Genomic DNA, 12,002 nt, shown 5'->3' on the forward strand with positions numbered 1-12,002 from the left:
CTCAGGCTCTGCTAATCCAGGTTCTCTTCTAATATAGAACAAAACCTGCCTTACTATCTTATCCATGGTTCTCCTTGTTTAAGATGCTTTGGTTGCATATAACTAAAATCCACATAAAGCCAGCTAAACACAAAAGAATAGTAACTAAATACTATAGTGTAGTAAAAGAATGGATGTCAGACCACCTAACCTGGCAGTAAGTCCTCCTGGGTTTTGCTTCTTTCACTTTTTCTTTACATCTGTCTTACTTTTGATTCTCTGAACACAAGCTCCTCATTGTTTTGGTGTTACATGACTGGATGTCCCATAACTTGCCATAAGTAAGGTTTACTGTCCTTATTTTAAGCAAACCAGACTAGTTCTGTGAATTGCAGCTAGATGACTGGTGGGAGATCATAATTAATTCAGCCAGTGGGCACGTGTTAAATATATTACATACAAAGCTCTTGCGGGCTCTTCCCATCTGAGTATGCATAAAGTTAAGAATTAGGAGTTTAGACCAACTTGTGAGTCCCTAGAATGATCTGAGTATGCTCTGCAGAGCAGTGTCGCTCCTGCACTGTTGTGTTCTATAATGAATTATGAATACTTATATGAAAAATTGTCATTTGTAGCAGTTGGAGTTTTTAGTTCCCAGTGTATTTCAACAGGGCTCTATCTTAAAAAGGTATGTATGTGCCTTCATTTGTGTGCACACATACGTTCCACAGCTCATATGTGGAGATAAAAGGACAACCCACGGAAGTCAGTTCTCTCTACCATGTGGGGGGATCTACATGGTCTTCAGGATTCAAGCAAGAGCTTTTACCCACTGAGCTAGCTTGCCAGTCCTGGTCTTTTGTTTTCTTAAGTAGCAATCCAAGATGGACTGGGACGGATGCATATTGTTTCCTTCCCTTAGAAGGTTGGAGAGCTACCAACCTTAGAAATTAAATGTTGTTCATTTGAACAAGCATTATGGCTGCAGGCCAGTTGGTCCTTTCCAGGATAGAAAGGTAATGGTTGTCTACACTTATCCCCAATTTTGCTCCTAGGTTCTACTGGGCCTTCGTGATACCAGCAATTCCATTGTGGCAATTACTCTCCGTAGTCTGGCAGTGCTGGTGTCTTTACTTGGACCAGAAGTGGTTGTGGGAGGAGAACGAAGTAAGATCTTTAAGCGCACTGCTCCAAGCTTTACCAAAACTAGTGACCTTTCCCCTGAAGGTAAGACTAGAAATTGCTTTATTAGGTTTTTAGTATTATATAATACAGGTTGAAGTTGAAGTTAATGGTCAAAAAGCATGAGGGAAGTTGAATTTCCCCTTTCAAACAAGAGTGGGTACAGAGTGACCTTTAATGGTTTAGTGAGAACCCACGAGACAGATAACTATTTACATATGATTATTTTAATGATGCTATGCACGTTTATTTATTTTCATGTATTGCATATTAAAGATGTGTTTCCACATCAATGCATAAAATTTATACCTTCCTCATATTTCACTGTATTGGATTCAGTGACTTATGGTGATGGCTGTTGTAATAGCATTGCTATAAATACTTACACATGCACCTTTATTATGTGTGGTCCCACTCCTATAGGGGATCTCAGAAGTAGACTTTGTAGGTTAGAGGATATATTTGAATTTTAGTAGGGATTAAAAGACTTGTTTTTTTAACACTAAGTTTAACATTAAGTTACTTCGTTAGACTACTTGGTAAAAGATATGTCTTAATACTTCAGAAAATCTTTCTTTGGTTTGTTTCCACTGTATTCTATGTGAGAGGTAGCACAAGAATTTTTGCATCAACAAAATTATCCTTTTTGCTACTTTGTATGACCTTGAATAGGACTGACTATGATTTCATTACAACATTCTGGGTCTCTAATGCAGTTCCTTGGATTGTAGTGCTAGACCCTGAGATGAGGGTGAAGGAGAGACAGGTGCTATAGAGAGCTGAAGCCTTATATTGACAGTTGACTTCCCTTACCCTAGCTTTAAGGTAGGGGAAATACTCAGCTGTAACTTATAAATCTTTCTGATTGATATCTAACCTTAAATGTAAAAGTTTTCTGGTAAACTGGTAAGATTGCTTTCTTCATTCAATGTCAAATACCCACAGCATAAAAGTTATTTTCAGTGTATAGTTTTGTGGTATTAAGTCATTAGGTATTGTTAGGCTTGTACTTACTAGCCTTTCATTCTTAAAAAGAAATTAGAATCGTGATCTTACAATGCTACCAGAATAATTTTAAGGACTGAAATTTTATCTATGTATTGCTTCATAGTTCTGTCCCATCACCAAGACAGAACCTGTCTTTAACCTCCAGACACAGGAAACCCATGATAGTGGTTTTTTGTCAAATATTTAATGATGTTCTTTTATCTGTGCTACATACAGCCATTTCCTTGATTGTTGCTCACCAACCATGTAGATGTAAGCACATCCCTCTTCCTTCAGGTTCTCCCATGCACGTTGTCTGCAGCCATCAGAGTCGGATCTCAAAAGTCTTGGAGAACCCCTCCTCTAATGTATTCCCCAAATGGTTTTCTGGCAACATGCCCAGCAACAGCAGGAAGCACATACAGGAAGAATATTACAATACTCTTTTACAGACAGGTAAGAATTTCAACTGTGTTTCCCATTGCTTTGTGCTAATCCTGAGAATATTAAGCTTAAATTTTGAAAATCAAGTATACTTTGTATTCCTTTCTCGTCTTACCTTTCCAAACTGTTGGTTATATATCTAACCCTTCTACGTGGCAAGTTAACATTACGTGAATTCACTTTTGTATCAGATACTCTAGTATTCTGATGCCTTCTGCATCATAATATATCAAAAATGAAGAGTTCTATTGGATGTTAATAAAGACATGTAGCAAAAATGATCTGTTAAGTAGGATGGGAAACTGGAGTAAACCTGAATCTCTCAACACCTGATGACATTTGAGAAAATCTGTTTCAAACTTATTTGGGGGCCAAACAGATGGTTCAGCAGTTAAAAGAACAAATTACCCTTGCAGAGTACACAAGTTTGGTCCCCAGCACTGGCCTCTAACTCACTCCAGCTCCAAGGCATCCAACTCTGACTTCTGTGGGCACGTTACCCACACGTGCATACACACACATACACATAGGAGAGATGGCTCAGGAGATAAAAGCCTTTGTGGCAAAAGGCTAGTAACTCAAGTTCAGTGTCTGGAACACACATAAAGTAGAACCAACTGCACATATCCTATGCCTATACACCTGTGCTATATGCATGTATGCACCCAGATCCACCACACCCAGTAAATACCTAAAAAAGCAAAAAACAAAACAACTTACTTGGGCACATGTTTCTAGGTGTAATTACTACCAAGGATAAGCATGATTCTCTGTTTAAGAGACTTATGCCAACGGGTGTTTGGACATTTAGTCAAAGATCGGTTAATTACAACATGGTATGCCTTTGAGTTAAGTGCCATGTGTATTTGGAGAATTTATCTGGCATGTTTGTTATGTTCTACCTAACTTTTTGTTAGTGTTCATGGATATATCCAATTAGACCTACCTATTCCTTGCTCTTAACATTTCGTGAGACTAATTCTTGCATATACCCATAGGTGATCAGTTTTCTCACACTATTAAGTTCCCTATGAATGGACTCTCAGACGTGAAAAACCCTTCAGAGGACAATGGAAGCTTCCCTGCAGGTTCTAATAAGCCCGAGGAGTGGCCTGACTGGAGTGAGCCTGAGGAGCCTGAGCGCCAGACTGCCAATATTCACATATGGCCCCAAGAACCCTGTGATGAAGCTGAGTCCCAGCACACAAATCTGAACGCAGAGGCGTTGTCCTGGGATGACTGTGAGTCTAGCACTGAAGTAAACACAGCAGCTACAGCCTCTGCTCCTGTGCCTGTTACCTCAGGCGAACAGACGCCCACTGCAGCTTTAGTTCCTCTCACTGAAGAGTCAAAGCCGTTGCAATCCAGTCCTTCCTCAAAGACCAGTCATAGACAGCATGAGGAAGTCCAACCACCCCGAGTGTCTCAAGAAAGACCCCTGAAGGCTCCATCAGAACTTGGCTTGGGAGAAGAGTTTACCATTCAAGTAAAAAAGAAGCCAGTACAAGATCCTGAGTTGGACTGGTTTGCAGATATGATCCCAGAAATTAAGCCTTCGGGTACTTTTCTTATTTTGCCTGAACTAAGGACAGAAGTGATGGTCCCTGACAAGGATAACGTCTTACCAGTGATGCAGTTTTCCTCAAAGTTTGCTGCAACGGAAATGACCGAAGTGAGTTCCTTCTTTGTATTAAATGTGCTAATGTCAGGGTTTCTCTCGGAAGTCCTAGCTAGCAATAAACAAGCAGTTTTATCAAGGAAAGAAAAGAGTACACAGCTGACTAAAAATGATCAAAGTAAAACCAGAAATAAAACAACCAGTTCCTAGAAAATGATTTCAGTGTGTTGCAAAAAAGGGACTAGTCCTTCAAGCATGCCCAACCTGTTAACATGACACAGTACTGTCGTCTATAGTGTTCATGGTTCAGACTTTACAAAAAAATCAAACTACCAAAATAAAATCTTGGGGTTGCTGAAATGGCTATGTAGTTAACGATACTGGCTATTCTTCTAGAGGCCTGGGTGTGAATGGTGGCTCTCTCCAGATGCCTAACGAGAAATGGTCTGTTAACTCCAGTTCCCGGAGACTCAATCCCTCTGACCTCTACAGGCACCAGATACAAGTGGTGCATAGATATATGCATGCACATCAAATTAAGTAAATGATTTTTAAAAATACAAATGCAAAAAAAAAAAAAAAAAAAAAAAAGCCCTTTAAAAAGCTGGGCAGTGGTGGCACACGCCTTTAATCCCAGCACTTGGGAGGCAGAGGCAGGTGGATTTCTGAGTTGAAGACCAGCCTGGTATACAGAGTGAGTTCCAGAACAGCCGGGGCTACACAGAGAAACCCTGTCTCAAAAAACCAAAAAAAAAAAAAAACCTAACACATTTTACATCTTCTGTGTTGTGCCTTGTGTATAACTGTCCTTGGGCACAGCAAGCCACACCTGGGTCCACCTGCTACATGACTAACTCCTTGATATGGGAAAAGATTTCACTGCACTGCAGTTACTTTCCAGTGGGTGTGGTTTTTAACATCAGAATTAATACAATCTTGCTTTTAACTTTTGGTTACAGCTTTATCTTTTCATATCATACGGCATTCTTTCTGGGTCATTTTTAAATGCTTGGTTTTTCAGATGTGTATATAATTTGCCTCAGAGTTAGTGTCGGTGTGCTCTGTTGCAGGGAGAGGCAGAAGGCTGGGAAGGAGAAGAGCTAGCCTGGGAAGATAACAACTGGTGACGAAAATGAAAAGCTTCAGGAAGAATTCTAAAAGAATTAATACCTCAAAGCAAGCTGCTTGGATGTAAAACCCCAAAGCAGCTTGTGTTCCCCATACCAGGAGCTCTTTTTTGCAGTCTGTGCCAACTCAAGCAGAGACCAACCTCAGGTTGCTGACTCAGTCCTGGTGGCAAAAGGCTTCGGTGCCAGATTCCAGGAGAAAGGAAGTGCTGTGTGCACTTGACTGAGGCCAGTTTTCATACAAAGAAAATAGATAAAGAAGTGCTTTTTTTCCAGGATAAGTCTGGAAGTAAAGAAATAAAATATTCAAGGTGGTAAGCTTAATTTTGTGCCATTTCTTTAAAAGTAAAAGAGTAAATTCTATTATGAAATAACTTAGTGGAAAAAGAAAACAAATAAACCTAGCTGTAAATTATAACTTCAAGCTGCTAAGGCTCCTTGGGCAGTTTATTTGTTTATAGTTTGTCATCTGAGAAAAGGAAAGTCTCTCTTTTGGACCTGGGCAGTCACTGTCTCACCTGTATTACACTGAACCAAAGCTCTCAATGAGAAATAGCCACCCCCACCCCCATCTTGTTCTCTATGTCAAATAAAGATTATTTTCACATTTACAAAAGCTCTTTTATGTGCTATGAAAATACACAAACATAATTTACATTCACAAAACATGCAGGCATGTGAAGAGTCAACCCAGTTCTGTCCAATACACAGTCCATTCACATTTTACCCTCTAAGCACACAGCAGCATTTTTCAGCTTCTCGATCCTTTCTTGCAATGCCTCCAGTTCCGGCAGCAGCCAGGCTGGAGCAAGAGAATGTTTGAGTAAAAACTCGGTTGTCTCCAAAGCCTTTGCTGCAGCTTGAAATACTGATCTGTATTCTTGTTCAGAGGGCAACTCCTGACGGGCTCTCTTTGTGCAAGGCTGGAAAATAAGGAAAATATGAAACAAGTAATATACAATACTCATTCTTAACTAATGTAAGAGAAACTGTAGTCATAGGATCACAGAGAGGGCAGCCTTCCCATTTATATTAATAATAACCTAAACGTGCTAACTACTCTCCATGTCCTAATTTGTATGTAGCAGACAAGGAGGATCCTGTGTTACGGTTCCCAATGATAAATGATGTCTTGCCCAACAACTATCCATGAGTAGTCTTTAAAAACATCATTAAGGAAATAAAATGTGAATTTCCTAGTAAGTTTGTAAATGCTGAGAACCATAATAGTTTTCAACATGCTTTTGGAGCCAGTTAAGGAAAACTGAGGCTCAAGACATCTTGCATAGAGGGGGAAGAGGAACTGAGGTGAAACCCAGACATACCCATAACTGGTTTTTCAAAGGAAAGCCACAATTTAAATTCACAGGGCTTATGAATACAACTGATTTAAATTGAACTTTATATATATATCCAGGCCTACAGCTACATCTAAGAAAACAAATTACTATTGCACTATAAACCTAGAATATTGTTTTCCTTATGACCCTACAATTACTAATTATATTACCTGTGTTCAAAACACAATTTTGAATGTATGTAGTTGTGTCAAATTTCTGCCAATTAATAGGTACATGCAATATTTGAGAAAAGTGATTATTGATGATGAGATGAACTGAACAAGCTGACTGACATCTAAGGGTCAGAAAATGCACTTATGTCATCATTGGTACAATATGCAATTACCAATAATAAAGAGTATATTTGGTATAATGGCTACAGCTATTTCTTGTGTTCTTGTCTGTGTTGGTAACATGTACAACTACCATAAAGTGAGGATTTTATCTGTCTACATTTTATTTGAAATTCAACATGAGGACAAGAATCAAACTAGTTTATCAGTAATGAGGGCAGATTCCCTTGTTTAACCAATACATGCTTACAGCAGCCCATACCTGAAAGGCCGACCCCTCCGCTTCACCTATAGGCACCTTAGCAGTGGGTTCCCGGAAAGTGCCTTTCTCCTGTTGCACACCGTCCACTGTGGCAGCCTCAGTTTCATCTACAGATTCTGTCTGCCAAAGAGCACCAAAGAACACTGACATTGCATTCCCTACCAGATACCAAGTGATATGAGATAGACAAGATGAAAACACTCATCTGTGTGTGTATCTAAATGCTGAGTGTTAAAACTCTTCTGGTTTAATCTGTGACCCGGCAAATTCTAGGTTAGGTAGACTTGACTCAATGTAACCTGAATACAATCCCCTTAGAGCAGTGGTTCTCAAATCGTCCTAATGCTGCAACCCTTTAATACAGTTCCTCATATTGTGCTGACCCCCAACCATAACATGATTTCCTTACTACTTCCTAATTGTAATTTTGCTACTGTTACGAACTGTTAATATAAATATCTGATATGCAACCCCTTGTGGCAGTCACAACCCCCAGGTTGAGGATGACTGCCTTAGATTGTTGTTCACTACAGAAGAATTAAGAGTTGTAGTCAAAGAAAAAAATCTGTTAACATTCACCTTACTGTACAGGGTGTGATCTCCTTAAAGTCCTTAACTAAAACATGTTTACTAACAATGCATGTAAGTAAGTTCTAGCCTACAACCCAGTTAACTATGTGCTTAAGTACAATTTACATCTTCTGATATTATTAAGTGTGGTCTGACAGGTCTGGTTATTAGTATTTCAATTACTCCCTATATCATAATACCAGTTATGATACTTATACTTAAATATATATATATATGGCATCCCTATACTTAAAACTCTGGTTTTACTGAGCAACTGTAGACTGCCACTTGAGCTGGTGTGCTAGTTCACCCTTTCTTCCAGCACTGAGGAGACAGACAGGAAGGGGGATCTGCAACAGGAAGCCAAGGCTACACAGTGAGATCCTGTCTACGAAAATAAAGTCTTGGAAAACACACTGAAATCATACTAAAATAGAACAGAAACCAAGATCCTAGGCCTTGTAGTCATGTGTGATCAATTATGATCACCCATGTTTTCATTTTATTGTCAAGGTAATCAATGTTATGTCTCAAATGTAGAGGTACAGTGACTATTGTGTTTCCTTTTGCATTTATACAAAATGCTTCAGATTTCTTCAGTGGCAATCAGGTACAGTGAGGATAGGATCCAAGTATGAGTACAAAATTCATATGACATCCCTGAGGGGTAATATACAATATTTTTAATAATTTTTATGTATGAAGTAAGGTTTTACTGCATGGTATTTTCTATGTTTTTTCCTCACATTGGTGGTTCAAAGTATCAGATTCTGGACTACTTTGGATTAGGGATGTTTAGCCTATGTGTATTAGCACTGTGCGAAACCCTTAGTGGTATGGCACTTACATATGCAAAGCCCTAGTTCAAACCCCAGTACCAAGAAGAAAATGTTTAAGCTAAGGTGCTTACAAGTACATAATCTGAATAAAACATTGACCTTACATATAAATAGTAAATACCTTCTCCAAAAAGGATACAACTTTGTTCCTGATTTCTTCAGAGACGAGACACTGTGGAACAATCTCCTCATGCTCTGTTCCCTATGAAAAGATCAGTAAGTAAGACAGATTGATTATAGTTCAGCAACTTGTTAAGTCAATGAGTTTTTAAAATTACCTTAACTGAAAACTCATTTATAAAGAAAGTAATAACTAAGGGTTCTCAAAGGCAATACACTCATAGTTCCACAGAGCCTTGACATATAATGTAATTTCGGCTCCTAAGTACTTAGTAATGCAAGATTTAATTACCTGAGTCACTCTTAAACCAAAGGCATGGCTGGACAAAACTGGGTCAGAGTAGAAGCATTTTTAAAGCATTTGATCTCACAAGAGGGAAGTCACCTCTCTAGAACTGAGCTAAAGGTTTTTACTTAAAGTACTAATCCTCCAGTACTGCTAAAGGCAGTGTCTGAGTCAGGCAATCGACTCTGAATACTTAATCCTTGCTGATCAGAGATCCTTGGGAAAGTAACTTCATTTCTCTAGGCCTCAAGATAAGGCCTTGTAAACATGACTAGTAATACCTCCTCAGCAGAAAACTTCCCAACTGAGATATAGAAGCAGTTCAGTATTTTTAAATGTTACAGGTTATTAGAAATATTAAAATACAGAGATAACATGATAAATTGATCTTACCTCAGCAAACTGAGTAAATGCCTCCAAAGTATGTTGCTCTAACAACCAATTCTTGTTGACTATCAGCGAAGCAAGAATACAAGACAAGTTGGGCAGCACCTTGTCCTATGAAGAGAACCAAACTTTGCTGGAGAAAAAACAACTTCAATAACTGCCAATTTCCTTCAGGGTATAACCAGGGTTACAATGAGCTGCAAAGCACCCCTGCCATTGCTATACTAGATCCCTGAGCAACTGGGCATGCTCCTGCCTAGGAGGTTTTGCGCTTGTTATCTGTTCCCTGCTCAGAACTCTTCCAGAGAGATCGAATGGCTTTCTCCTTCCCCTTCAAACTTATACTTACTGTCACCGTAGTAAGGGCTCCTCGATTTTGTCCCCATTGGGAAATATCCCCCCACACTGCCCCCTCTTCTGCTTGATTTTTTTCTGTAGCACTCATCACCACTAAATATCTCATGTATCTGGACTTTGTTGTCAACTGCTTCAGGGGGCTGAGACTGGGATTTAAGTTATCACACCATCAGGACTTAATTAAAACAGCCCCTACAGCAGGTACTTATCTGAACCTGTCTTATGGCTTTCAGTGTGGCATATGCTCATGAATCTCAAACATTTCTTCAGGACTTGCCCTCACTCTGGCCAAGAGTATATGGCACTGCTATTTCTGACAAGAGCATTTGTAGCCATGTACCATATATAGCTCTGTACAAACTAGCACTCTTGAATAAACTCGTTTATAATAAAGAGTACTTATGTGCAAGTGCACCATTCTGAAGGCTGAAGTAGGATTGCAAATTTTGTTTTGTTTTTTTGAGACAGCGTTTCTCTGTGTAGCCCTGCCTGTCCAGTAGGCAGGACTCACTCTGTAGATCAGGCTGGCCTCAAACTCAGAAATCTGCCTGCCTCTGCCTCCCAAGTGCTGGGATTAAAGGAGTACGCCACCACCGCCTGGCAGGATTGCAAATTTGAAACCAGTTTAGGCTGCCTTGAGAGCCACTCCAATACGAAGAATGACAATTCAAATATAAGCTGGTACTTCTGTCAGCTTCCAGCATCAATGTATATCTAAGTTTACAGGATGGAAACACGTGATTTAGTTTCATTTTCTTGTAAACAAGAAATTTAACTTCAAGGATTTTTTTCCACGTGTACTGAAATACTATCTTGTACTTTCTGAATATAGAAGAGGTTTCCAGCAGGGAGCTCTTCTTATAGTCTCCCCTTTGAAGGTAAAGCAAAGCCAAGAATCTAGAAATACTGAGATTTTATTACAATATTAAGACAAAGCTCCCGATTTAGGGGAATCTATTTTTGTTAGAAGGTTTTAAAATTTGGTAGGAGTCTTTCCCTAAGCCACTAGAATATAATTTTGGAAGTAGAATACACATTTGTCAGCTACACTTATTTTGCAATATCATTGTCTCTTAAATGCTGTTTTGTGAACATATGAACACAAAACTGTAATTACTAGATTTCATCCCTAGACACCACTGCCTATTAAGGCATGAGTGACTTCTTCCCTTAAATATTGGGAACAACAGACTCTATTTTAGAATATACTTAAAAAATTATTTGTATGACAACTCATTTTTTAAAAGAAAATGACTTGAAATGTAACGTTTTGACAACTACCCTTCCTATCAAAAAGGTTTTCCTCACAACGTCGTCAGTAAACTCAAAAGATTTTAGAAATTAAAAACCTACACCCAGTGAAGCTCATACCACAGTTACAGCACTAAAGGAGGCTGAAGCAAGGAAATTATCTCAGGTTCTAGATCAGGTTAGGCTATACAGAGACCCTGTCTAAAAAACAAAACAACAACAACACAATCAAAACCCTAAAATTTCCCTATTCACTGTAGAGATTTTGCTTTTAGATTTTGTATTTTTGTTAAAAGAATGTATTACCTGGATAGTTTGAGATATATAAAGTTTCCCGAGAGAAGATATAAAATCCAGCACTGCCAAAGAGACGTGGTCAGGAGGCTCTAATTTAATTACCGAGGTCAGGACATTTACAACCTGAAAAGATGAAAACAGAGAGCTATTCTAAGCAGAACCATTGCCAAGGTGTGCTTGTGTGGGGAGGTGGGGGGAGACAAAAATCCAGAACAGCCAACAGCTGGCCTACAAACCCAGCTCTGGAAGCTGAGTAAGAGTGTCAGGTGAGAACTGTCAGCATTTCTTCTCACCAGGGTCCTTTGCCTCCAACTCGTGTGCTTTCCCGATAAGCAGTCAGAATTTTGTGTGGCGGCTAATTACCCAGGATATAGCCAAGCAGCAGGAACAGTAATGGGAGGAAGAAAGACATTAGGTGACAACCTTGATGAAAACAAGTGATACTGACCCATTCAGTTTATGAGGCAAACATCACAGGCGCTGAGGATGTAGCTCGGCTGGCAGAATGCTTGTCTAGTATGCACAAAGCCCTAGACTCAATCCCCAGCACCGCATAAAAAATTTGGGGTGGTGCCATACTCTTCTAAAGATTAAGGCCAGGGGATGAGAAATTAGTTTAATGGCATCCTCTGCTAATAATGAGTTAGAGGACAGTCTGGGCTC

At 39.3% G+C, this 12,002-nt stretch overlaps 2 protein-coding genes across 7 annotated transcripts in view; one reads left to right on the top strand and one right to left on the bottom strand.

Annotated features, from left to right (window-relative positions):
• Scyl3 (SCY1 like pseudokinase 3) overlaps window positions 1-7,053 on the top strand; it is a 25,066-nt gene extending 18,013 nt beyond the window's left edge. For 5 of the 6 annotated variants that reach the window (XM_031387523.1, XM_031387501.1, XM_031387509.1 and 2 more), the window contains 4 exons: window positions 1,035-1,206; window positions 2,446-2,604; window positions 3,591-4,264; window positions 5,281-5,755. In XM_031387523.1, the coding sequence (XP_031243383.1) occupies window positions 1,035-1,206; window positions 2,446-2,604; window positions 3,591-4,264; window positions 5,281-5,337 (1,062 nt within the window). In that variant the 3' untranslated portion in view covers window positions 5,338-5,755. Of the gene's footprint in view, window positions 1-1,034; window positions 1,207-2,445; window positions 2,605-3,590; window positions 4,265-5,280 lie in introns of all 6 variants that reach the window. The other variant, XM_031387533.1, reaches the window with a different exon arrangement.
• CUNH1orf112 (chromosome unknown C1orf112 homolog) overlaps window positions 5,945-12,002 on the bottom strand; it is a 48,318-nt gene continuing 42,260 nt past the window's right edge. Inside the window, 5 exon segments of the mRNA XM_031387439.1 lie at window positions 5,945-6,260; window positions 7,233-7,352; window positions 8,763-8,843; window positions 9,441-9,545; window positions 11,349-11,462. Of these exon segments, the coding sequence (XP_031243299.1) occupies window positions 6,054-6,260; window positions 7,233-7,352; window positions 8,763-8,843; window positions 9,441-9,545; window positions 11,349-11,462 (627 nt within the window). The 3' untranslated portion in view covers window positions 5,945-6,053.

Source organism: Mastomys coucha, unplaced genomic scaffold, assembly GCF_008632895.1.
Source record: "Mastomys coucha isolate ucsf_1 unplaced genomic scaffold, UCSF_Mcou_1 pScaffold1, whole genome shotgun sequence".
Lineage (NCBI taxonomy): Eukaryota > Metazoa > Chordata > Mammalia > Rodentia > Muridae > Mastomys > Mastomys coucha.